General features: G+C 50.2%; 2 protein-coding genes across 3 annotated transcripts; both read left to right on the forward strand.

Annotated features, from left to right (window-relative positions):
* The first annotated feature begins 556 nt into the window (after nucleotides 1-556).
* rbm25a (RNA binding motif protein 25a) lies at nucleotides 557-19,568 on the forward strand. Of its 2 annotated transcripts, none has more exons than XM_030356843.1 (18): nucleotides 557-729; nucleotides 949-1,072; nucleotides 1,562-1,611; nucleotides 2,015-2,194; nucleotides 3,157-3,214; nucleotides 3,470-3,630; nucleotides 3,791-3,973; nucleotides 4,426-4,509; nucleotides 7,816-8,102; nucleotides 10,046-10,157; nucleotides 10,698-10,787; nucleotides 11,291-11,364; nucleotides 12,563-12,800; nucleotides 14,110-14,677; nucleotides 16,584-16,888; nucleotides 18,267-18,365; nucleotides 18,704-18,751; nucleotides 19,119-19,568. In XM_030356843.1, exons 2-18 carry the CDS (start codon nucleotides 967-969, stop codon nucleotides 19,209-19,211), a joined length of 2,736 nt encoding a protein of 911 aa, XP_030212703.1. In that variant the 5' UTR covers nucleotides 557-729; nucleotides 949-966; the 3' UTR covers nucleotides 19,212-19,568. The 2 variants fall into 2 exon arrangements, with proteins under 2 accessions (XP_030212703.1, XP_030212704.1); XM_030356844.1 differs by having other exon boundaries at nucleotides 559-729; nucleotides 12,563-12,713.
* A 221-nt stretch (nucleotides 19,569-19,789) lies between these two features.
* slc39a9 (solute carrier family 39 member 9) lies at nucleotides 19,790-26,399 on the forward strand. The gene is made up of 7 exons (XM_030356891.1): nucleotides 19,790-20,370; nucleotides 20,605-20,713; nucleotides 21,289-21,516; nucleotides 22,309-22,377; nucleotides 22,845-22,930; nucleotides 23,689-23,823; nucleotides 24,149-26,399. Exons 1-7 carry the CDS (start codon nucleotides 20,275-20,277, stop codon nucleotides 24,395-24,397), a joined length of 972 nt encoding a protein of 323 aa, XP_030212751.1. The 5' UTR covers nucleotides 19,790-20,274; the 3' UTR covers nucleotides 24,398-26,399.
* The last annotated feature ends 325 nt before the right edge of the window (nucleotides 26,400-26,724 follow it).

Genomic DNA, 26,724 nt, shown 5'->3' on the forward strand with positions numbered 1-26,724 from the left:
GCTCGGACCAATGGGAAAGGGGGAAATAAGAGGGTTTGTTCGATGGGGTGTGCGTTGTTTACTGTGCGTGCAAACTGCCCCACCACTTCACTGTTGTCCAGCACACTGTGTAATTAGACCTGAAGGGATAGTTTCCATGCACAGCATGGGCCAAAACAGGATTGATAGCTATGTTTACAACTCCGGGTGGCCTAAATCTTTCTGCATGTGTCCAGATGAGCTACTGGAAAAAAAACATAATGTCCTCATCACGTGCAACACAGTACACACCAGAATCAATAGGACACTGGAGAAATATTTGTACTTTTTTTTAATGTAATGATATATACCCAATTGTAATTGTAAAAAGCATATTTTTAACAGGTTTTCAGATGTGTTTTTTTTAAGACACTATAAAAAATACTTTGTACCTGGAGAAGACAATAGTCTTCTGTAAGTAAAAAGACTGCATGTTGCCTATTTGACCTGATGTTATCTAACATTATGGGCCGAGGGGTGAAGTGCGAACTCTGGAGCCCCCAAGCGTCCAAGACACATTAGTGCAACTCATCCCATTTCCCCATGATGCATTTCGCGGAGGATAGGGCCAGTCGTCGGCTACACATCTTCTGCTAACGACCCGGAGGGGGGTATAGTTTTCAACTTTTTTTGTTAGATTTACTAAACCGGCCTATGTTTGGATAGCGTCTAGGGATATTCTCACCGGCTGAACCTGTCTCCTGACCCCAGGTAAGTTCAACATACCGGTGGCGGTTTTAGCTTCACTGTGCATGAAGCAAGGCCATCGCTAGCGACAGAAGCTAACGTTGACGTGGTGCCGGTTCCGAGTAAATCCGCAAGGACAACGTTATACATCTGCCCGCCTGACAGCGAGTCCGCGGGGTCCCAGCGTCTGTTTCTGTTGTGTTGACGCCGACACGAGTGTGATGTGAAACCGCTGTGTTGCAGGACCCGCCGCCCCGCAGGATGTCATATCCTCCTCATCTCAACCGCCAACAAATCGGCATCCCGCAGCTTCCCCCCAGGATACCCCCGCCTCAGTTTGCGGGGTTCTCCCAGACGGTCCCCCCAGGTAAATCCCCGTGCTGCTCATTAACGGATTCAGACAGTGTTCATTCATGGAGGTAGACCTCTCGTAGTCGGTCTGCGATTCAATGAAGTGAGGCCAGAGGTCCCCGCCTGTTGACCCTTCACAGCACGGGCTCGTTCCAGGCTCACTTTAGTAAGACAACCCGGCACAAGTTATGTTTACGTTACGTTATATACGTACGTTTACGTTGTGGTCACCTGTGATGACCGGTGCTGCACTGTCGATCTTCATCCCCAGCGATGTTATCTATTCTGCAGTTTCTCTTCAGGTCATGTGTTGTTATTAAAAGGCGATTTATATCAGCCGCAGCATTTCCCTTTTCAAAGATATTTCACAGACATATTACTACTAACCGAGTCATTCCTGGCCCCGGTTTACTCACAGAGATGGTATAAATAAATCAATGTTACGGATATGGAAAGAATTGAGGACGTCCTGATGGTAATGGAGTGGCTTGTTCTTCTCTCCCAGGCACTCCAATGATTCCAGTTCACATGGGCCTGATGGCAGCCACACCCCCTGTGAGTCAGCCACGCCCCCTGTTCCTGCTGCTGTGGTCCAACTAAAATGCATTTTATTCATACTCATCACTGTGTTAAGCCCTGTGTTTAAGGTGCTGAAAGCATCGCTTACTGTCTTTAAGGTGCTTTAAGCACCACTTACTCTGTGTTTGAGATGCTCTAAGCACCGCTTACTCTGTTTAGGATGCTCTTCGCAGCGCTTACTCCATGGCAACAGTCTGAAATGTAAAAACACAAGCTGTTTAGTGCTGCACTGCGTGTGGCACTGTTACAAATGAGCGTGTGGGTTTGTATGGGCTCCTTCTGCCTCCCCTGTGTGTGTGTGTGTGTCTTCATTGCAGCACGTGGCCCCGTTAAAGATGAACGTGTGTTTGTATAGATAATGTGGTCTCCCGCGCTGCAGGTGCTGCTGCCCCCCGCCGTGTCCATGGTGCCGAAGCCGGCGGCCCCCAAGAAGGAGGCCCTGCTGCCCTTGCGGCCCCGCGAGGCGGAGGACGCGGGCAGCGGCGGCCCCACCACCACCGTGTTCGTGGGCAACATCTCGGAGAAGGCCTCCGACATGCTGGTCCGACAGCTGCTGGCGGTGAGCCTCGCTGACCCCGTCACGCCGTCGTCTCCTTTAGCCCCCGCACAACCCCCCGCACGCAGCCGTGTCGGCTCAGCACCTTGTTATGAACCGTCGGCTCATTTAGATGAGAAAATAATTGGTTGAGAGCCCAAAAAGTTGGTTCCCAGTTGGATTAGGGCATTTCCAACAACAATGCAGGGTGAGCTGAGGTAGTCAGGGTGAGATGTGTGGCTCAGGGACACATTGACACTCAGCTAGGAGGAGCCGGGGATCAACGTAGCAACCTTTCAATTACAGGTCATCCTGCTCTCCCTCCGAAGCTACTGCCGCCTTTACTTGAACTATGTCATCAGTTGGCCTTATATGATCCCCTCAGTGGGCGTGTCATATTCTATAAATCAGAAAGAAGCAGTTGGGATGTAAAGAGTGTGCTGCTGTTTTACTTCTGGTGTGGGCTGTGCTGTGCATTCCGTCTTTGACGCTTCGCTGATCACAATGGCTCTGTTCAGAACCGGGTCTCATGATTGCACCAAGAGCCCTGAAAGGACCCGGTCATATGGCAGTTTATTTTGAGGAACTGCGCTATAAGGGCTTGCAAGAATTTCACTTCGGGGTGTAATTATTAGACTGTTTGCCTACACACACAGCCTTTAGGAAACCTTTCAAATCATTTAAATGATTGTTTAATAAAATATACCAGCCTTTCTCAATAAGTTGGCTGGTCTTGCAAGATGCCTTGGTTCTGTGGGATGGATGTTTTACTGGTATGGGGGTTCAACTCCTAGCTGAAGGTACTAGGTTCAATCCCAAATATCCACAGACCCACTCATCTCCATCCTCTAAAAATTGAAGTTGCTTTGGATGAGTGTTGAAGCGTCAGCCTTAAGGCATTGCATGTAATATCAAGGCTGTGACCTGGATCTTTGTCGTTCGATCAAATGAAGTTATTGTTGGTTTTCCTTTTGTTGTTCCCACAGAAATGTGGAATTGTTCTTAGCTGGAAGAGAGTGCAGGGAGCTTCAGGGAAACTTCAAGGTATGACGCACAAACTCACACACTCACTCACTCACACTCGAGTGGTACACATACTTAATGAGTAGTGTGTATGTGTATATACGAGCAGTACTCATGCTTGAGACGTATGTGCGTGTATATACTAGCAGTACGTATACTTAATGAGTAGTGTGTGTATACTCGCAGTACACATACTTAATGAGTAGTTTGTGTGTCTATATACCAGCAATACCCGTCCGTCTCACTCTCCTCTCTCCTCTCCTCCCGTGTCCGCAGCGTTCGGCTTCTGTGAGTACAAGGAGCCTGAGTCAACACTGCGTGCCCTGCGGCTGCTCCACGAGCTGTTGCTAGGCGACAAGAAGCTGCTGGTCAAGGTGGACGCCAAGACAAAGGCCCAGCTGGACGAGTGGAAGGCCAAAAAGAAGAGTGCCAATGGGGTTTGTAGTCTTTTAGAGAAATTGTCAGATTGAGTGGAGTGGAGCGGTTTGTAGTTTAATTATGACTTCAAAATCCACTCGGAATTAGTCGGCATGGTTTATTTGCACAGGGACGGATTGCCACGTTATACACTGACTGACGCGTGCTCCGCCTTATTAGGGCACGGGGGGCGTGGCCAAGGAGGAGGAGGCGGGGCTGGATGAGGAGAGCCAGCGGCGGGACCAGGTGGTAAAGGGGGCGATCGAGGGGCTCCTCCGAGAGTACGCAAGCGAGCTCAACGCCCCCTCGCAGGACGGCGAGAACCACCCCCGCAACAAGAAGAGGAAGGAGAAGAAAGAGGAGGTAAGGGCGCGCCCCCCCGTCTCCCTGGACCAGCTGGGGCTGGCTCGACGAGGTCTCCCTGGACCCGGACCAGACCTCGCGCGACCTCTTTGTCGTGCGCTTAGGCACATGGGCGTGTCGTCCGATGTGTTTATGTGATCACATTGGAAACGCCATGCATTTGAGGGTAACACTCTGGGGTTGTTGTGTTGCTAGTCCTGCGACCTGTAGGGAGCTGAGCTGGGGTCCGATGCTACACATCAGTCCCTCTCCTTCAAGCGACTGGGGCCGAGGCCGAAACAAAACCTTAACCACTGATGGTTATTATCGCAAACAATTGTTACTCAAATATTTTATTTATGGAAGAACGCCCATCTTTGGCCCTTAACCCTACTTAAGGCGCAATGTCTGCATGTAGACGTCCAGTGTCGTGGTCCCCTTAACGTCATGACGACGGTGTCTCCTCTCGGCAGGAGGACATCAACGCCATGGAGATGGAGGACGACAAGAGAGACCTGATCTCCAGGGAGATCAGTAAATTCCGCGACACGCACAAGGTAACGCATCTGAACTGCTCCAAGCACTCGCCCCTACCACCCCCCCTGCACAACACTGTAGCCCCAGCACCACCCCCCCCCCCCTCTGTGATAGCCCAACACTCTTAATGATGCTAGTACCCACCTCCTACTGGAGCAGGCGTAGATTTAGAACATGCAGGCCCTGTTCAAAACATGGGCCACGTCACACCACTGAATATATATATATATATATATACGAATTGATGCTTATCCCAAAATGTTATTTTAGTATTGTTTAATTAACGTTGAATCGTTTTCAAAATCTTCAATGGCAAAGGCCAATGTTCAACATATTCGTTGAGATTATTATCATCGTTATTTTCATTAATATTATTATTATCAGTTTAGCATTAGCATCTGAGCCTAGCCAGTAGCTAGATGTGTCACACTAAGTGCATGGGCATCATGTCAAAATTCCCTTTTTTAAAGCTAATCTATTGATTAAACCCCGCCAATATGGTAGAGTTCATTTGGTGACTAAAGCAAGATGAATCTCAGAGCTTTGCTGGAGAAAGTTCGGAGGATAGGATGTAAGTATGAGCTTTCCATTCTTCCTTACACATCCGGGGCGCTCCCTACTCGAGGGCCTGCAGAGGGCCCGTCGGGTCCCCCGGTCTCCCCCAGTCTCCCCGAAAGCTACCGGTCCTTTGTTGACCCCCCCCCCTCCCCTCGATCATACGATGACGTCTCAATGGCTATCGATATCATCTGAAGAAACATAGCTCTTCCACTCGAAAAAAAGCAAACGGGCGACAGTCAGTAATTCTGACGTGACGGAGCCCAGACAACCTCTGCAGGCCCCCCGACGGTGAACACACACACACACACACACACACACACACACACACACACACACACACACACACACACACACACACACACACACACACACACACACACACACACACACACACACACAGGGAGTAGCGTGAGCAGGGCTAACCTATGTAGCAGGGAGCGCCCCTCCACAGCACTCTGACGTCCTGAAGACTCTCCCAGGTAAGACCCCTCCTACTCCCTACTCACTCTCTCTCCTCTCATCCCTGTCCTGTCCTTTCTCCTGTCCAACCTAGGACTCCCCTGTTGGTTCTAGCTAGGTAGGAAGTGTCAGTTGGAAGAGTCCTGGTCACATGATGGCACTGTTACAGATCTAACTGATGTTGGAAATGACAGTTGGTCATCCATTTTGGCAAGAGACGAGGATGGTTCAGTTCAGAGATCAAATCATGTGCAGTGTCACCGTTGCGTTTTCATTTGGAGGTACCGATTGAGAAACTGCATTTGACGCAAGATTGACAATTCGATTTATAGTTTGTTTCTATTCGTCTGTCTGTTGGAGCAGGTAATGTGAATTTGTAAAAAGGCTTGTTGGCAACTTATTTCAGTTGGTGAGAAACTACAGAGCAGTGGAGCTAACCTTGAATAGTGGGACGATTTAATTATTCTGGAACTAGAAGTAGTACCCTTCTCCCTGCCCTTCCCCTCACTCTCTCTCTCTTTCACTCTCACTCTCCCTTTCCCTATTGATCTCTCTCTTTCACTGTCCCTCTCCCTCTTTATATCTCTCCCTTCTCTCGCTCTCTTCCGTTTTTCTTCTGGGTTCCTGAGGTCCATGTAGACACCAGAAGACACCGTGTGGGTAAGACTGTTTCAACCATTCCTACAGTGTTCTGTTGATCCTGAGAGCTGTGTGCTTCACACCGTGTTGATGTAGATGACCCCTGTGTTGACCTACTTTCCTCCCAGACCTAGCCGATGCTAGGACGGGATGTTTGAGAGCTTCTGACCCAGCACCTGTGAGTTCACGTCCTCAACTGCACTCTAGACAGGATATCCCGACTCTGAGCCTTCCTATCGGTTTAGAACCAACCCATATAAACAGGCCCAAGTCACAAGACGGCAGTGTATTGGTTTTGTTATCCAAAAAGCAAATATGGTTTCCTCCGAGAGTACATAACTGGTAGTTTGACACACAATTTTGAAACACTCATCACATTTTGTGAATCATAATCACCATAATCCTGCAAACAGTTATTTTAGAGCCCCAAAGGCGATTCCCACACAAACTATTTTAAACGGAGCAGACGAGGCAGACCGGATCCTGGATCAGTCACACTACTCCCACAATGCCATGCTGCAGGGCTCAGGCAGGCTTCCTGGCAGCGTGCTTCAGGAAGCACTCAGGGCCTGATGATGTAAATGACATTAGCAGGGCCCCGTGCCACACTAAGCCCGCCCTTCCGACCGTCCGCTTGGCAGGAGCTATAGGTAAGCCCTGTTCTGACACCTCTTTACATCATGTTAACACCGTCTGAACACCGTCACCCCCAGCACCCCCACCCTAGGTCTGAAGGACACCGTATGCATACAATGTCCCCCACGTTAGACCACGTAGGCTTCAGTTGATGTCTGGACCAATCAGGACGTCCCTGACCTGGTGTCCAGTCTGTGTACGGAGTGCACATCGATCTGGGAGGCTCAATCAATGTATATTTAACCCGCTTTCTATTGGTCAGGAGGCTTATTACATCACAGGCTAGTGTGTGTGTGTGTGTGTGTGTGTGTGTCTGTGTGTGTCAGTGTGTGTGTGTCGAATTGTTGAGTGCTTTGCTGGAACGGTGACAAAATATTTAATCTTTACAGGTTAGAGAGTTCGCTAAATCCACAACATAGTTAAACCAACATGAGGGGTCAACTGACGTTTTTAGCTGGTTTTAACCACTGGTCCGTCCTTCATCCAATCACGTCAGCCAGGTTCCAAACCAGTAGAGAATGGTTGAGTACAGATCAAATTAGTGAGGTGACGGGTCACATGACTGAGCCATGCACGTGACTCAAAATTGCAGTGTACTGTACCGTGAACCACCTCTGTAGTTTGTGGACCACAAGCTCACGCCGGGGTCCCCCGCGGCCCACCGCTCAGAGAGGAACCCCACTCTGGCCTGCCCGGAGGCCATGCTCACGGGGTGGCGCCCCCTGCTGGCTGGCTGCCCACCTGCAGCCCGTGACCCCCATCAGTATGTGACCGTGGCCGTCCCAGAGGCCTCCTGTTGTTGTTTCTTCTATTCATTCTCCTTCTGTCATTCTGTCATGTCTCACTGAAGCGTCGATTAAGTTTTCACGCAGTTCTACTACTGCTGCTGCTGGTGTTGATGCTAGCTTCTGATTGGTTGTTCATGTTGGGGGAGTTCTGCTCTGTTTTTTTTTCTTTAACGGCGAGACCAATCGCCCCCCCCCTTGTTTTGTCTCTCCCTTCCCCCCCTCCTGTCGGACGGCTCTCTGTAGAAACTGGAGGAGGAGAAGGGCAAGAAGGAGAAGGAGCGCCTGGAGCTGGAGAAGGAGAGGAGGGAGCGCGACAAGGAGCGCGAGAGGGAGAGGGAGCGGCGGGACCGGGAGAAGGAGAAGGAGAGGGAGCGCGAGAGAGACAAGGAGCGCGAGAGAGACCGCGACAGAGAGCGGGACCGGGACCGGGAACGCGAGCGGGAGCGAGAGCGAGAGAGGACCAAGGAGAGGGAGAGAGAGCGGGAGCGAGACCGGAGCCGGGACGCCAGCGAAGACCGCAGCAGGTCTAGGTACGGGTCAAAGGTCACGTGGCAAACAGTGTGGTCTGCCAAAGACGAGATGTGTCTGTGTTGATTAGGGCTGAATGATTAATTGAATACAAACCGACATCGCGTTGTAATTGAACGCGATATGCAAATCGCAAAGGCTGAAATTAAACATACCGAAACCTTTCTTTTTTGGGGGAGATGTTTTAAATTTTTGGGATTTGTTACTGACTGGAGATCAGCATGATTTGTTTTTATTTTTATGTTGCATTTCAATAGTTAAATAAAGATGTTCAAATATAAATTCATGCATCAATGCATCTCAACACGGAAAGAGCAGTTTATATGTTGACCGCTTCCAATGTTGTGTTGGTCATACTATATAATGATTTATTGCTTGTTTAGTGAATAATACAGAACATAAGGAACTTTCAAAAGAAAAATCGCATAGTAATTCGTTATCGCAATATTGGTCGAATTACTCGCAATTACTTTATTTCCCCAAATCGTTTCAGCCCTAGTCCGGATGGACAGACATTTGAACACGCGTCCTTTGCAACCCCCTCATGATGTTTTTATAACGGGCCTCTAAACCCTCTTTTATCTGTTATATTTTAAGCCCTTCCTAGTGGACCGCCCTTGTTGTAATCCGCTTTTCACTTCATTGTGTTCTGCCACTTTATTAAATTTTTGTATAGAGCACCCCACCCTAGTTTTATTCCCCCTTTTATCTTTATTTTTATTCTACTTTAGCGTTAGTGTTATATTCTTTCTTTCTTTCTTTATTTCATTTGAGATCATCCAACCTTTTTTACCCGCAAGACTTCTGTTATAACTTCTAATGTAGCCCCACCCAAATTGAATACCCCTTTTATTTTATTCTATATATTAATATTTATCTATATTATAATTATTTAACCTTTTCGAGACGTTAGTCTCAGGATGAGAAGCTCTATACAAAGTCAATGTATTATCATTCTCATTAGGAAGCGCGGGTTTATGAGTTGATATACTGCAGAGCAGTACTGACACTAACCTGTAGTCTTTGAGGGTTTATATAGTGCAGTACTGACACTAGCCTGTAGTCTTTGAGGGTTTATATACTGCAGTACTGACACTAGCCTGTAGTCTTTGAGGGTTTATATACTGCAGTACTGACACTAGCCTGTAGTCTTTGAGGGTTTATATACTGCAGTACTGACACTAGCCTGTAGTCTTTGAGGGTTTATATACTGCAGTACTGACACCAACCTGTAGTCTTTGAGGGTTTATATACTGCAGTACTGACACTAGCCTGTAGTCTTTGAGGGTTTATATACTGCAGTACTGACACTAGCCTGTAGTCTTTGAGGGTTTATATACTGCAGTACTGACACCAACCTGTAGTCTTTGAGGGTTTATATACTGCAGTACTGACACTAGCCTGTAGTCTTTGAGGGTTTATATACTGCAGTACTGACACCAACCTGTAGTCTTTGAGGGTTTATATACTGCAGTACTGACACTAGCCTGTAGTCTTTGAGGGTTTATATACTGCAGTACTGACACTAGCCTGTAGTCTTTGAGGGTTTATATACTGCAGTACTGACACTAGCCTGTAGTCTTTGAGGGTTTATATACTGCAGTACTGACACTAGCCTGTAGTCTTTGAGGGTTTATATACTGCAGTACTGACACCAACCTGTAGTCTTTGAGGGTTTATATACTGCAGTACTGACACTAGCCTGTAGTCTTTGAGGGTTTATATACTGCAGTACTGACACTAGCCTGTAGTCTTTGAGGGTTTATATACTGCAGTACTGACACTAGCCTGTAGTCTTTGAGGGTTTATATACTGCAGTACTGACACTAGCCTGTAGTCTTTGAGGGTTTATATACTGCAGTACTGACACTAGCCTGTAGTCTTTGAGGGTTTATATTCTGCAGAGCAGTACTGACACTAGCCTGTGTGTCTCCCTGCCTTCCAGAGAGAGGACCAGGGAGGACAAGAAGAGGGAGCGGGAGGAGGACGAGGAGGACGTGTACGAGCGCCGGCGGCTGGAGAGGAGGCTCCGGGACAAGGAGGCGGCCTACCAGGAGGTGGGTGGTCCTACAGGAGACGGTCTCTTCTGCTGATCTGGATCAGGATCCAGACCAGGATCAGGTCTTTGGCCGAGCCCGCTTCACGCATGAAAGGCGTTGGACTCTGGTTTTCAGGGCACTCACCAAGTTCAGACGTGGAATATGAATTAAAAGATTAAAAGCAAACGGGTGGTCATATAATATTGGCATTTAGAAATATGCAATTGATAACAAAGGCAGAGAGAAAAAAAGTGTGGCAGGTGTGTTTGGCCCCCGGGGTGAAAGTTACTGGGTTCGATTCCCAATGTCCACAGCCGAACCTGTAGACATCCTTAAACAACCTCCACCTTACCCCGACCTGGTTGAAATGCTCCCTGATTGGTTGAGATGCCCACTGGTGGTACTGAAATGCTCCCTGATTGGTTGAGATACCCCCTGGTGGTTCTGAAATGCTCCCTGATTGGTTGAGAAGCCCCCTGGTGGTTCTAAAATGCTCCCTGATTGGTTGAGATGCCCCCTGGTGGTTCTGAAATGCTCCTTGTTTGGTTGCCTCCCCAGCGGCTGAAGAACTGGGAGATCCGGGAGAGGAAGAAGGCCCGGGACTACAGCAAGGAGACGGAACGCGACGAGGAGCGACGCAAGGAGACGGTGAGCACCCGCCCGTTTGGAAATCTGCCTCTTCTGACATCACAAGTGGGCGTGTCCACCTAGCTGTATGACGGATAGATGGGCCACGTTTGCTACAGTCCACTGGGTAGGCTGGTAGACGGAGCTATCCACCACCCATCTATGTGGACACGCCCACTTGTGATGTCAGAAGAGGCAGGTTTTCAGAACAGCTTGTAACGGCTCATCACACTCACACCTGGAGGTTTAATATGTCCGATTTAGAAAACGGTTTATTACTACTAAGGGGATCAGCAGAAGCGTAACGGGTAGGACGTGCAAATCTCTACTGAAAGGTTCCGGGTTTAATCCCCAAATGCCCATGAGCAAGACGCACAAATCTGCTCACAAAGGACTTCAGCCATTACCTGTTACTCTGGATGACACGTCGGTGGAGGGCCTCGTTAGTTATAGCGTTGCATGAAGAAGCGGTCGTATTTTTTTTATGACGTTTAAAATCATGGGTTTTTGTTTTTAATTTCCAGACCAAAGAGGCCAAGAGACTAAAAGAGTTTCTGGAGGACTACGATGACGACCGGGACGACCCCAAGTACTACAGGTGAGGCCCCGCCTTCCCTTAGTGTCAGAGCTTTACCTGAAGCCTTACCCTTCCCTTAGTGTCAGTGCTTTACCTGAAGCCTTACCCTTCCCTTAGTGTCAGTGCTTTACCTGAAGCCTTACCCTTCCCTTAGTGTCAGTGCTTTACCTGAAGCCTTACCCTTCCCTTAGTGTCAGTGCTTTACCTGAAGCCTTACTCTTCCCTTAGTGTCAGTTGTCTACCTGAAGCCTTACCCTTCCCTTAGTGTCAGTTGTCTACCTGAAGCCTTACCCTTCCCTTAGTGTCAGTGCTTTACCTGAAGCCTTACCCTTCCCTTAGTGTCAGTGCTTTACCTGAAGCCTTACCCTTCCCTTATGCTGCTATCCATTTGGATGGTACGCTGGTACGAACGACCAGCTTCAGCGAGAACGTGACATATTTCCCTTGCTCCAGCCTTCCAGTTTGCCATTTGTGTTTCTGTCGAGCCACGAGGGGGAGTAGTAGCAGGCTAGTCATCATTAGCAACCTAGCCTCTTTAGCAAACCAGCTTCAAAAATAAAACTTTACATTGAATTGCACGCAAAGCAAGACCGTGCAATGCATATATTGGTGACCGGATTAAAGCAGCAATGAAATCAAGTGTGTAAGAGGTTTTAAAAACGACATTAAAACCACCAACGTGGTACAAATAGAAAGAAAATACATCTCATCCCCCATTAACTATGGGCGCAGCCATCTTCTTTGCGAGTTGTACAGCTCTGCTCGCTCTACTTTGAAAGCAACGAGATACTACGACCAAAAGGGGGCGTCGCCTCAGTGAAATGCCGCAAGAAAGCTGGGAGATTTGCGACTTTACCACTTCGTAAATCCAAATGGATAGCAGCATTAGTGTCAGTTGTCTACCTGAAGCCTTACCCTTCCCTTAGTGTCAGTGCTTTACCTGAAGCCTTACCCTTCCCTTAGTGTCAGTGCTTTATCTGAAGCCTTACCCTTCCCTTAGTGTCAGTGCTTTACCTGAAGCCTTACCCTTCCCTTAGTGTCAGTGCTTTACCTGAAGCCTTACCCTTCCCTTAGTGTCAGTGCTTTACCTGAAGCCTTACCCTTCCCTTACTGTCAGTTGTCTACCTGAAGCCTTACCCTAACCCTTAGCCGTCCCTCATCCTCCCTGCTCCGTCGCCCCCTGACGACGTTGTTGTTGGTTGTCATGGCGCCCCCCCAGGGGCAGCGCTCTGCAGAAACGTCTTCGCGACCGGGAAAAGGAGGCGGAGCTGGACGAGCGGGACCGCAAGCGGGAGAAGGAGGAGCACGAGGAGATCCGGCAGCGGCTCCTGGCCGAGGGGCACCCGGACCCCGACGCCGAGCTGCAGAGGGTGAGTCCTGCTGCCTCGGGAGCTCCGCAGGTGGAGCAGGTGGAGCGGGTGGATGGTTCGATCCCTGGCTCCTGCTGGGCGAAAGAGGTGAGGGTTTCTGGGTGTAAAGGTCTGACACATTCTGGGATTTATCTCAAGATCCAGTGGGACGAGGTAGACGCCCTGTTGTATCCCTGTGTGGCTGTTTTAAAGGTGCAGTATTGTACCACCAGGTGTGAGTGGGATTAGCCGTCAACAAGACGTTTTGAAAATCATTCTCTTCTGACATCCCAAGTGGGCGTGTCCATCTAGATTTGTGCTGGATTGATCAGTCTACCAAATGGCCCAGTGCACTGGAGCAAATGTTGCTCATCTGTCCAGCACACAACTAGGTGGACACTGGACACAGCTTGTAACTGCTAATCAAAATCACACCTGGTGGTATAATATGTCACCTTTTTAAGGACTGAAATTGAATGTGAATGATGAGACCCTATCATGTTGTATCAGAGCGAACTGATCACTTTGTCAGTTGACTGTATCAGTGAATCAATCCGTGTTGAGGTGGAGGTCCTCAGTGTTGAAGGGTCTGGGTGGAGGTCCTCAGTGTTGAAGGGTCTGGGGTGGAGGTCCTCAGTGTTGAAGGGTCTGGGTGGAGGTCCTCTGTGTTAAAGGGTCTGGGGTGGAGGTCCTCTGTTGAAGGGTCTGGGTGGAGGTCCTCAGTGTTGAAGGGTCTGGGTGGAGGTCCTCAGTGTTGAAGGGTCTGGGTGGAGGTCCTCAGTGTTGAAGGGTCTGGGTGGAGGTCCTCAGTGTTAAAGGGTCTGGGTGGAGGTCCTCAGTGTTAAAGGGTCTGGGGTGGAGGTCCTCTGTTAAAGGGTCTGGGTGGAGGTCCTCTGTGTTGAAGGGTCTGGGTGGAGGTCCTCAGTGTTAAAGGGTCTGGGTGGAGGTCCTCGGTGTTAAAGGGTCTGGGTGGAGGTCCTCGGTGTTAAAGGGTCTGGGTGGAGGTCCTCAGTGTTAAAGGGTCTGGGTGGAGGTCCTCAGTGTTAAAGGGTCTGGGTGGAGGTCCTATGTTAAAGGGTCTGGGTGGAGGTCCACAGTGTTGAAGGGTCTGGGTGGAGGTCCTCAGTGTTGAAGGGTCTGGGTGGAGGTCCTCAGTGTTGAAGGGTCTGGGTGGAGGTCCTCAGTGTTGAAGGGTCTGGGTGGAGGTCCTCGGTGTTGAAGGGTCTGGGTGGAGGTCCTCAGTGTTGAAGGGTCTGGGTGGAGGTCCTCAGTGTTAAAGGGTCTGGGTGGAGGTTCTCAGTGTTGAAGGGTCTGGGTGGAGGTCCTCAGTGTTGAAGGGTCTGGGTGGAGGTCCTCAGTGTTGATGGGTCTGGGTGGAGGTCCTATGTTAACGCGTCTGGGCGGTGGTGGTCCTCAGATGGAGGAGGAGGCTGAGCGACGGAGGCAGCCCCCCCTGAAGTTGGAGCCCGAGGAGGAGCCCCCCCCCCAGGAGAAGAGCCACAAGGAGCGGGACCGCAACCACGACCGAGACCGCAACCACGACCGGGACCGGGATCGGGACCGGACGGAGCGGCGGGGCTCGTCGAAGCCCGCAGATCCGGCCCCCCGCGGGCCCACTCCTCCGGCCCACTCGGAGGAGGAGGAGGTGGAGGTGAGGGGTCTCGAGGAGGAAGAGGAGGAAGAGGAGGAGGGGGAGGAGGAGGCGGCGGAGCAGCTGCAGCAGCAGGAGGAGGAGGAGGAGGAGGAAGAGGAGCTGTACCAGTACCAGGATGGCGAGGACTCGCAGGACGGCAAGCCGGGCTTGAAGCCCACGCTGCGGCCCGTGACCTCCGCCCCCTCGGTGTCGTCGGGCAGCGACGGCGCCGCCACGCCCAACACGCCCGGCAACGAGTCCCCGTGCGGCATCATCATCCCCGGGGAGAACTCCCCGGAAACCCAGCCCACCGAGGAGCTGAGGCCCAAGATCGGCCTCAGCCTCAAGCTGGGTGAGCAGAGGCTGCTGGGGGAGGACAGAACCACCTGGATGTAGCGCCATGTAGCCGACGTTATGTAGCGCAATGTAGCCACCGTTCTGTAGCACGATACTATGTAGCACAATGTTATGTAGCACGATGCTACCACCGTGATGTAGCACGATGCTACCACCGTGATGTAGCACGATGCTACCACCGTGATGTAGCACGATGCTACCACCGTGATGTAGTACAATGTAGCCACCGTTAAGAAGCACAATGTTATGTAGCACGATGCTACCGCAGTGATGTAGCACAATAGCTACCGCTATGTAGCACGATGCTGCCACCGTGATGAAGCACAATGTAGCCACCGTTCTGTAGCACGATACTATGCAGCACAATGTTATGTAACACGATGCTACCACCGTGATGTAGCACGATGCTGCCACCGTGATATAGCACGATGCTACCACCGTGATGTAGCACGATGCTACCACCTCGATGTAGCACGATGCTGCCACCGTGAAATAGCACGATGCTACCACCGTGATATAGCACGATGCTACCACCGTGATGTAGCACGATGCTACCGCCGTGATGTAGCACAATGTAGCCACCGTTCTGTAGCACGATACTATGTAGCACAATGTTATGTAGCACGATGCTACCACCGTGATGCAGCACAATGTAGCCACCGTTAAGAAGCACAATGTTATGTAGCACGATGCTACTGCAGTGATGTAGCACAATGTAGCTACCGCTATGTAGCACGATGCTACCGCCGTTATGTAGCAGGATGTTACGCAGTGATGTAGCAAGATGCTACCACTGTTATATAGCATAATGTAGCTACCGCTATGCAGCACGATGCTACCCTCGTGATGTAGCACGATGCTACCGCAGTGATGTAGCACAATGTAGCTACCGCTATGTAGCACGATGTTACCGCCGTTATGTAGCAGGATGTTACCGCAGTGATGTAGCAAAATGCTACCACTGTTATATAGCACAATGTAGCCACCGCTGTGTAGCACGATGCTACCCTTGTGATGTAGCTTGATGTTGTGTAGCACAATTTTACCGCCATACCTTACACCTCAATATGAAGTTACTGTTCTCTAACAAAACCCCCAAATATGAAGATTATCTATCGTATAGAAGTACTTTATCCTGCCTTTTCAGATAGTTTTATTTGCTACCGGAGAGGGGTTCTGGAGAAACACTCTGTGGTCGGTAATTAGCTTGCTGCCAAGTCTCTTCTGTTTACATGAGGATGATTAACATCCCCGCCTCGTCTAAATGTCAAATTCTAACCCTGCTTAAGAGAGCGGCCTGCAGAGCCCTCCTCTCCGCCGCTGTTAACCGCTCACCATTATCTCTGGCTCGTCACTGAGTGGTGAACAGAGACTGTGGGTCACACCAGACCCGCGGTTCTCCCACGCCGCAGTGTTGTAAAACACCTCGCTAAAGGCGCCATGAGACCATTCGACAGCGTCTGCTCTCCTTCTCCGCCTCCTCGCCACGCTCTAGTGAATAACATTCAGGTTTTTTCTCTAACGTAACAGATGTCCTTTCGTTTAAGACTTTGTAACAGCCTTTCTTTTACCACTATTTCCACTTTATTCCAACCCGAGTCGACTCCGATCTCTACGGAACATACAAATGATCCGACCCCTAAAGGGGCGTCCAAACAACGTTCCGAACATCGGAACATTCTCGAGTTCCGAACAATCGGAATGTCCGTGCAGAATATTTTTCACTGCTGGGAGCGTCTAAAAACCGCTAGAAAAGCACGGCGCACTGCGTACCCTAAGGAAACAAGGGGCTTACCGACGCCGTCTCCCTAGCTACGAGCCTCTGGGTGATCTCCCCCTTTAACCTCTCCTCTCCCTCCCTCCTCCTCCTCCTCCCCCTCTCTCTCCTCTTCCTCCCGAAGGCGCCACCAGCAGCCCCAGCCAGCCCAACGCGGTGAAGCGGAAGAAGCTGGCCACGGTGGACAGCGTGTTCAACAAGTTTGACGAGGAGGAGGCGGAGGACGTGCCCCGCAAGCGGAAGCTGGTGCCGCTGGACTACGGCGACGACGACAAGAGCCTGGGCCTGGACGGCGCCGAGATGCCCAGCGCCAAGGGCAACGCCAACATGGAGGAGAAGCGCAAGCACATCAAGAGCCTGATCGAGAAGATCCCCACCGCACGGCCCGAGCTCTTCACCTACCCCCTGGACTGGTCCATGGTGGACTCGGTGAGCACGCGGGCCGCTCCACTCAAGCACTCGACCTAAGCACTCGACTTAAGTTCTACTTAAGCACACTTAAGTCAAGAACTCCAACGTCGAAGATGGGAGCGTTCGACTTAAGCACTCGACTTAAGTTCTACTTAAGCACACTTGAGTCAAGCACTCCGTCGAAGATTGGAGCGCTCGACTTAAGCGCTCGACTTAAGTTTTACTTAAGCTGACTCTTAAGTCGTGCACTGCCTCATCAAAGTGTCTAGTTAAGCACTTTTAAGTTCTACTCCCACAAGAGTGCTTACGGTGTAAGCCTTGAGAGGGCTTACACCGTGGGAGTGCTTAGACCTTGAGAGTAGGGATCGACCGATACAGATTTTTTAGGGCCGATACGATACCGATATTTTTTCATCAGCCTTAGCCGGTACACCGATATCAATTATTTATTTATTTTTTTATTTTTTATTTTTTTTAGAGCCGATATTTAGAGCCGATACTGCTTTTTCTCCCTCAATCATAAAAATTACACTGATAACAAATGTTACAAGTCTCAATTAAAAAAAAGGAACATTTATTGAACTTCAATATAAAAAACAATATTTAACAAATAGTAAAAACAGGTGAGGTAGAACAACTAAGAACAAGTAGATGAACAATATTTAACAAATATTAAAAACAGGTGAGTTTTTGAACAAGTAAAAAAAAAAAAAAAAAAAACGGCGAAAAAAAAATCTTCGAAAATCAGTCGCGTATCGGCCGATATCGATACACGTAAAAAACGCGAATATCGGCCGATAATATCGGCCGACCGATATATCGGTCGATCCCTACTTGAGAGTGCTTAGACCTTGAGAGTGCTTAGACCTTGAGAGTGCTCAGACCTTGAGAGTGCTCAGACCTTGAGAGTGCTTAGACCTTGAGGGTGCTTAGACCTTGAGGGTGCTTAGACCTTGAGGGTGCTTAGACCTTGAGAGTGCTTTGACCTTGAGAGTGCTTTGACCGTGGGAGTGCTTAGACCGTGAGAGTGCTTAGACCGTGAGAGTGCTTAGACCGTGAGAGTGCTTAGACCGTGAGAGTGCTTAGACCGTGGGAGTGCTTAGACCGTGGGAGTGCTTAGACCGTGAGAGTGCTTAGACCGTGAGAGTGCTTAGACCGTGAGAGTGCTTAGACCGTGAGAGCGCTTAGACCGTGAGAGCGCTTAGACCGTGAGTGCGCTTAGACCGTGAGTGCGCTTAGACCGTGGGAGTGCTTAGACCGTGAGGGTGCTTAGACCGTGAGGGTGCTTAGACCGTGAGGGTGCTTAGACCTTGAGAGTGGTATGTGACGTGTTAGGGAAGTGTTGAGTCACTGTCGGGGTGTTGAGACTGACTGTAGGGCGTTGTGGTACCCCTAGACCCTGATGGACCGCCGCATCAGACCGTGGATCAACAAGAAGATCATCGAGTACATCGGGGAGGAAGAGGCCACGCTCGTGGACTTTGTGTGCTCTAAGGTCGGTGGGGGGCTGAACCGAGGCATTATATACTGGGACATATTGTGAGATTGATGGATGGGAGTGTGTTGATACTGCAGGGAAACCCCACTGCCAGGCAGTGGCTGAGCGATTAACGTTTAAATTATTATATTATTAATTATAAATTCCCCATGTTGAAATTAACTACAATTTTGCAATACCGAATTACAAATGTGTCTTAATTTGGTGTACGTAGTTGTACTACATGGTTCAATTATATACTCCTACATCAAATATCAAGCGTAAATGTGTACATAACAAAGGATGTCCCCAAATGTCCCTGTAATGTGTTGATAATCTGTGCGTTTGCCTCCAAGGTGATGGCTCACAGCACGCCCCAGGGAATACTGGACGACGTTGCCATGGTGAGTAGAACCGACTGTTACGCTGACGTCACCACGGTTACAAACCCTCGGCTCAAGTCCCTGCTGACTGTGGATTGGTTGGCAGTTGATGTACATTGTAGGAGGCCATTACGAACCCTTCGATAATCATTGAGTTGTTTAGCAGAGGCTTTCCTCCTGAATTATTCATAGTGGATTCCTCTAAGAGCCTTCTTAATTGCCCTTTACCCTAGCAAGATGCTCTTTATGCAGAGTACTCGCATCGACATCATCATCGTTAATGTTGTTAATCCGATGAGTTAATGTCTGTCGTGACTCATTAATTCATAATTTGTTCCTGGATGTTATGCGTGTTGACCCCTGACCCCCTGACCTTCCTTTCCCGCAGGTTCTCGACGAAGAGGCGGAGGTCTTCATCGTCAAAATGTGGCGTCTGTTGATTTACGAAACGGAAGCCAAAAAGATCGGACTGGTGAAGTGAAGTCTTTCCTCTGGTGTCTCTTGATTCCTCCTCGGCTGCCTACAAGACTGTAAACCAGGCTGCCAGGCCTCCACCTCCTCCTCCTCCACCTCCCGCTCCATCAGCCAAGGAGCACCTCGCTGGCTGTGCGAGTGTTTTGCAGAAAGCTGCGCTTGACCTCGGAGAGGCGGGACCGAGCTCCGAGCGAAGTGCATGATCCCGAGTTTGGTTCGTTGGAGCCTGGTCAAGGCAACACCAGAAATGTATTTTATCGTTCTTCGGAGCATTGGACACCACATTTATGCTTTTAATTTACTGTCGTCATGTCAAGGCACTACTCTGTTGTGTGAACTAATAAACATCCCCTTTTTAAGAAAATGCTTTCATTTATGTAAATCGTGTTGTCGTAACGTTTTAAAGATTCATAAACACATAAACGGTTGATAAACAGAACGATTTTTTTACGTGTCCCAAATGATGCTATTTACTGTATTATCATTTGAATCTTTAAAAGCATGTAATATCGTACTTCATGTGCCAAGCCACGCGGGGACGTGCGCGGATACGTGGCATGTTTGACGCTGTCCGCGGGATCGCGCCCAAGGTAAGGAGGAAGCGTCACCCGGAAGTACTGTGTATAGCACCAAACAACCGAGCAGCTGTCTACTTGTCTGCAGCTTGTTTTTATTTTATTATTCTACATCAAATCCGGATCGGCTCTCAGTGCTGAAATGCAACGAGACCTCGGGATCTCCGGTAGCACGTAAAGCCCGCGATGCCAGCAGACGAAACGGTGTGTTTATAACGTGTTGGAGTGCTAGCTACTTAGCCCAGCGTTGCTAGCCAGGCCACAGGCAAACATCATTTCATTTGCGTTCGCGTAGATGCTATGGTAGCCAAGAAGGACGCTTAAACGGGAATTCCTTGTTTAATGAGAGCAAGATCGTTGACTTTAGCTACAAAAACAACGTTGGTGGCATGTTATGCACAAATATCCACTGCAAGTGAAAGTGCACTAAAAGTTAAGGCTGGTAGCTTGTAGCGTTGGTGAAGAGCTTGGAAGCCCTGCGAGAAGTGTGCAGCGATGGACGACTTCATCTCGATCAGCCTGCTGTCCCTGGCCATGTTGGTGGGCTGTTATGTCGCCGGGACAATTCCTCTAGCGGTCAACTTTTCAGAGGTAATTTTCATCCACCACTGCATAATGTTTCACTTTATTGACCACACTACCAATAGGACCAAGTTAAGAAACACCAGTATACTCAAGTTGTAGTTGGCATCTATTGAACCTTTGGTCGATGGACCCCAAACGATTTTGCTTTCAAAAAGTAGTGATCTCTGTGTCGTACAGTGTTGATGTTATTGATTAACTCGCCTTGTCATTCAACTGCAACTTTGCACTTTGTGTTTACAGGAGAAGCTGAAGCTGGTGACGGTGCTCGGCGCGGGCTTGTTGTGTGGGACCGCGCTCGCCGTCATCATCCCTGAAGGCGTGCACGCTCTTTACGAAGAAATCCTAGAAGGTACAAAACATCTCTCATTGCTTGTGTTTCCAGTTTTTCTGGAGAACCGTCTTATGTCTGCCATTTGACCTCCTTTTTCAAATGTGACAATGGGTTTGTCTCATTCAATATAGGTCGTGAAAGATTTATGGGGTGTAGTCAGATTCGAGGATATAAAATATCCTAACTTAACAATGACTTCACCCTCCTGCCTGCCTTAAAGTTATTCCCAAAGTTCTGCCTGGTTAGTCTCAGAAGTTTATACTTTATCCATTGCCACCTGTCGGTCCATGTTATTGTGCCACTTTTGACATCACAAGTGGATGTGTCCACCTAGATGTATGACGAATAGATTAGCAACGTTTGCTACAGTCCACTGGATAGGCTGGTAGACTGATCTATCCAGCACAGATCTTGGTGGACACGCCAACTTGTGATGTCAGAAGAGGCAGATTTTCAAAACGGCTTGTAACGGCTAATCACACTCACACCTGGTGGTACAATATGACACCTCTAAGGACGCGGTCCCTGCAGCCCTCAGATGAACATGCTATGCACACGTGTTTATGATGTGTCTGTGTGCGTGTTCTGTGCAGGTGCCCACCACGAGGCGGGCCAGGTCGGGGCGGTGGAAGGGCTTGACACCAAGGGGGCGTCAGACGTGGTTCTGGTGTCGGGCGGCGAGCATGGCCACGGTCACGGCCACGCCCGCGGCCCCGACTCGCTGCACGCCTACATCGGCGTGTCGCTGGTGCTGGGCTTCGTCTTCATGCTGCTGGTGGACCAGATCGGCAGCTCCCACATGCACAGCAGCGACGCCCAGGGTCAGCCACCGCCTCCTCTTCCTCCTCTTTGTCCTCCTCTCCCTCCTCTCCTTCCTCGTCCTCCTCTCCCTTCTCTCCTTCCTCGTCCTCCTCTCCCTTCTCTTCTTCCTCTCCTTCCACTCCCTCCTCGTCCTCCTCTTCTTCCTCTCCCTTCTTTTCTTCCTCGTCCTTCTCTTCCTCTCCTTTCTCTTCTTCCTCGTCCTGCTCTTCCTCTCCTTTCTCTTCTTCCTCGTCCTGCTCTTCCTCTCCTTTCTCTTCTTCCTCTCCCTCCTTGTCCTCCTCTTCTTCCTCTGCCTCCTCTCCTTCCTCTCCCTCTTCTCCCTCCTCGTCCTCTTCTTCCTCTCCTTCCTCTCCCTCCTTTTCCTCCTCTTCTTCCTCTTCCTCTGCCTCCTCTTCTCCCTCTCCCTCCTTTTCCTCCTCTCCTTCCTCCCCCTCTTCTCCCTCCTCCCCCTCCTCTTCCTCTCCTTCCTCTCCCTCCTTGTCCTCCTCTTCTTCCTCTTTTCTCTCCTTCCTCTCCCTCCTTGTCCTCCTCTTCCTCCTCGTCTTCCTCTCCCCCCTTGTCTTCCTCTCCCTCCTTGTCCTCCTCTCCTTCCTCTGCTTCCTCTCCCTCCTTGTCCTCCTCTTCTCCCTCCTCGTCCTCCTCGTCCTTCCTCTCCTACCTCTCCTTCCTCTGCTGTTAGCGTTACTCCTCCTGAACCCCCGGCCGCTCATTCAGATGTAGGACCTTTTGGTCTGCTAGAACAGGACTGTGATGTTGACCTTGACTCCATGAGTTCTTGTGCTCCTGTTTAGACCCTGAGGCCGCCCGCATCGCGTCCTCCAAGATCACCACCACCCTGGGCCTGGTGGTGCACGCCGCAGGTAAGACATTCACGCTCCCTGATCAAGGATTAGCTGCATCAGTGCCCCCGGGCAAGTTCACCAATAATAATTAAATCGGCTACTGTCTGGTATGCTGTGTTGGCCAAAGCATTGGCGTCATCACACTTAACGAACAAAACGGTTGACTCCAACTTCATCCATCATTATGTGTGCGGTCGATCACTCACTTTTTCTAAATTTTAAAACTCGGTAAGTCGTGGTGACCGTGGACTCGCAGGCGCCACCTCGTGGTAACAATGGATATTACCGGTTTGAATTAGTGTTTGACTTCTTGTCAATCCTGTTGCACCAGTCACTGGCCCAACCCTATTTGTGCAGTGCTCGTTGCTTGTTTGTTTGTTGAGTCAATGACTGGGCGCCGGCAGAAGGTCCATCCCTGGTGGATCTACTGCCTCTATACGAGTGGAGCCTCCTCATTAACCCTGTCCTCCCCGCTCCTCCATCAGCTGACGGAGTCGCCCTAGGGGCAGCAGCATCCACCTCCCAGACCAGCGTCCAGCTCATCGTGTTCGTGGCCATCATGTTGCACAAGGTAGCTTCGCCACACACACACACACACACACACACACACACACACACACACACACACACACACACACACACACACACACACACACACACACACACACACACACACACACACACACACTCTGCTGTCCTATCAGCATCCCTCGCTCAGGACCTGCTAGGGCCTAAAAAAAAAAATTGTTTGGTTCCGGTTTCCGACCGATCCTGTCAATTTATGTGCGACTCAAATTATTTTATGGGCTTTTTAAAAAAATAATTAAAAACTATAATTACGTTTTGGTACAGCACCTCTTCATTCTATACAAGGATGAGCGAATTTTCTCGTTTTTAAATTAAAACAACCTACATATCATTCGCTGCCGCTGGAAAAATTTAAATAAAATAAATTCGCTACCTACCCATGACCTCAACTGACAAGTTGAGGTCAGTTGAGGTTTTTTTAGGCCTAGCGAGCTTGGACCAGCTAGCCAGCCAGGACCGGCTAGCAGGACGGTCCCGTCTTGCTAGCTGTTTGTGAAGCTCATATTTCCTTATTATTTTTTAGTCTATGGTCCAACCTTCAGTTTAGTAAAGGTTGTGGTTTATGAATCAGTATCTGAAATGAAGAAGTTGACACCTTTCCTCCTCCAGGTTCTTTGCCTTAATTCAATGAATCAGAAAAATTTAATAAAGTGACACTTTTTGAACGGATACGGAACCATTATGTGGATGAATTAAAATGCTAAGAATGCAGGCCACTGATTGGCTCCCGCTGTCCCCCAGGCCCCGGCGGCGTTCGGCCTGGTCTCCTTCCTGATGCACGCCGGTCTGGAGAGGAACCGGATCCGGAAGCACCTCCTGGTCTTCGCCCTCGCCGCGCCCGTCCTCGCCATGCTCACCTTCCTGGGCCTCAGCCAGGTAGGAGCACCCCACCTGGACCTGGTCCTGGTTCAGCCCCCTAGACCTGGTCCTGGTTCAGCCCCCTAGACCTGGTCCTGGCTCACCCCTAGACCTGGACCTGGTTCACCCCCCTAGACCTGGTCCTGGTTCACCCCTAGACCTGGTCCTGGTTCACCCCCCTAGACCTGGTCCCTCCTAGAAGACAGAATGTTACTCCTACCCTCAGACCCCCCCCCCCCCGCTGAAAATGTAGCGTTTTATAGGAAGTGAGCTAAGGAGGAACATCCTGTTGTCGTCTAACCTCCTCCCCCGTCTCCCTTCTCTCCCCCGTCTCCCCCCACAGAGCAGCAAGGAGGCGCTCTCGGACGTCAACGCCACGGGCGTGGCCATGCTGTTCTCCGCCGGGACCTTCCTGTACGTGGCCACCGTCCACGTCCTGCCCGAGGTGGGCGGGACCGGGCACAGCCACGCCCCCTCCCCCGCCGCCGGGGGCAACGGGGGGGGCGGGAAGGGACTGAGCAAGGTGGAGGTGGGGGCGCTGGTGCTGGGCTGCCTCATCCCACTCGTCCTGTCAGTGGGACACCACCACTAAGGGCAGGACCCCCCCCTCCCCCCCTCTCCCCAAGACCACCAGACCGATCGGACCCAAAGGACTCTCTGGAGCACTTGTGGCTCCTCCCCCCCCCACCCCCTTCTTCTCCTCAGACCCTCCCCCCTTTTTGCGTTCTCCTCTCCTGTCGATAGACTTGTTGGTTCAAGCCGGCCCCGGGGGTCGTGTGGGACACCTGGTGGCCCGGAGGGGAACTGCGACGGATTACTGCACCGTCCGCCGTAGCGTGACGTCGTGACGATGTCACGCGTCTGGTCTCCACGGTCGCCGCCCCACACAGGTGGCCTGCGGTCGCTGCTAGTCTCCAAGGCCGCACGTCGTCCATCTCTGAGTCCATCTGAAATCTAGATTTTGTTTTCTATGGGTTGTACAGACCGGGGTTGGAACTAGTATCCTATGTGGGGGGGGGGGGGGGGGCTTAGGGGGGTTAGTTGTAGGCTTAATCGAATGTGTAAGTGCCATAGTATCTGTAGGAAATCTCTTTGAGACGGTTCTCTTCGGGCAGACACCTTTTTAGTTGCGGGTCAAAGGTGATTTATGTTGGATATCTCTTTTGAACCAATCAAGTCGTTTGTTGTGTCCGATGATCCCTCCCCACCCACCCCACCCCCATTGGTGGACGGACCACATGTCCTCCTGTACTTGGGTCCCATGTTGGGAAGAAACGTCTCGTTTTCGGCGCGGGTCTGTCTGCAGGCAGACCTGCGGATGATATTACTGAGTGAGGGGGAGGGGGGGGGTCTGTTGTTTACGTACCTCGCTTCACTGGTCCCGCCTGTGTACTCCAACGGAAGCAGCCAAACACATCTCCATCTCCCCATGGTGTACTTGATGCGCTGGTTCCAACGGTAGCGTTACGGGACACACTTAACGGATTCGACTATCAGGATCCCTATAACCAAACCCATGGAAGACATCGGTCGCTGGTGACGTCATCATCACTACCGACCGACACTCTAACGTCACTGACCCACTGTGTCATCATGCACGTCACACAGTGTCGACAGACAGACAGACAGAGACACACGCACACAGAGACACCAACACACACACACACACACACAAGATGGGGATACGGGCCTGATTTACCTTAGAGGCCATCCTGGTTCTAGCTGGGTGCGTGCGTTCACCCTGCTAGCGGCCAGGTGATTTGGGCCAACTACGGCCATGTTTGTACGTTGTACATGTATGTAAACTGTATAGAATGGGTCTTATGTTTTCCACATCTGCTGTCCTGCTTTCCGTACCAGACCAGTTGGGGAAATACCTGGGCTCACCTAAGTTTATTTAGTTGTTATCACAGCGAGGGACTTGTGAGTGCGCAGGAGGGAAAAGGGTCTTTGATAACGAGGAGGACACGAGACACTCCTCTTAAAAAGGGTTTTAAGTGTAACTTGATGTTAGATGATATTCCTTTTTTTGGAAATAACCGTTTTTCAGGAACCTGGTTTGACGCATGCAGATTCTCTTGCTGCATGGTTCTCTTTTCTTTACAATAACTTTATTTACAACTACTCAGTGACGTATTGAAGACGGACTTTGGGAAGGACAAAATGGCTGCCCGTGACGGCAGCAGGGGCAGACGATTGGCCCCTTTCTTTAGGCCAATCAGGGACAGACGATGTTCTTCACAGGCCAATCAGTCGGCATCATGTAAACAAAACAACGTCGTCTTCGACTAATCAAATGACTTTTTCCCCAGCCGTGGTCAGAATGTACCGGGGGTCTCTGTATGGGCGGTCCTAGAGATAGGGGTTAATGTCATAGAAACAGACCTAGTGGTGCATTGTCGGTCGGTCGGTTGTGGGGGTTCTGGGGAGAGCTCCGTCGCGGGATGATGTCACACGAGGGGGGGGGGGGGGGGATTGTCTTCTCTGTCATTCCTTTATGAATTCTGCCTTATTTCCATTTTCCTTCTGATTGTGAGAAAGTTGTAAAGCAACGTGTTTTATGACTATTAAAGCTTTTTTTGTTTTACATTGTTTTTCTTTTGTGGAATGTGTTTTTTTTTTATTCACCCAGAAAGTATTCAACCGTTGTATTCAAGTAAAAGGGTTTTGGAAGAGGCTTATGTTTTAATGCTTTGTTATGGGATACCGTTAATACTTTGTCGGGGGGGGGAGTCTGATTATGATAAGGCTGTTTCATAATGTCAGAGAATGTGTACCATGACGGCTCTTGGTCGGAGCTCTGAACGCACCACATGTCAACGGCTCTCCAGCGTATGGCTCAATGTAAATAACCGATCATTCCCGACGTTCCAGCTGTTTTCCCGCTCCTGGAGAGCGGGCGGCGTGCATTAAGTACCC

The sequence above is a fragment of the Gadus morhua genome, chromosome 5 (genome assembly GCF_902167405.1).
Source record: "Gadus morhua chromosome 5, gadMor3.0, whole genome shotgun sequence".
Classification (NCBI taxonomy): domain Eukaryota; kingdom Metazoa; phylum Chordata; class Actinopteri; order Gadiformes; family Gadidae; genus Gadus; species Gadus morhua.

Bases quoted from the DNA above. Each gene is read 5' to 3' on its own strand.
- rbm25a (XM_030356843.1), top strand. From the start codon at position 967: ATGTCATATCCTCCTCATCTCAACCGCCAACAAATCGGCATCCCGCAG. The intron at 10,158-10,697 runs GTGGGTGGTCCT...TTGCCTCCCCAG, and splicing joins AGGAGGCGGCCTACCAGGAG to CGGCTGAAGAACTGGGAGAT. The intron at 16,889-18,266 runs GTGAGCACGCGG...TGGTACCCCTAG, and splicing joins ACTGGTCCATGGTGGACTCG to ACCCTGATGGACCGCCGCAT.
- slc39a9 (XM_030356891.1), top strand. From the start codon at position 20,275: ATGGACGACTTCATCTCGATCAGCCTGCTGTCCCTGGCCATGTTGGTG. The intron at 20,714-21,288 runs GTACAAAACATC...TGTTCTGTGCAG, and splicing joins TTACGAAGAAATCCTAGAAG to GTGCCCACCACGAGGCGGGC. The intron at 22,378-22,844 runs GTAAGACATTCA...CTCCTCCATCAG, and splicing joins CCTGGTGGTGCACGCCGCAG to CTGACGGAGTCGCCCTAGGG.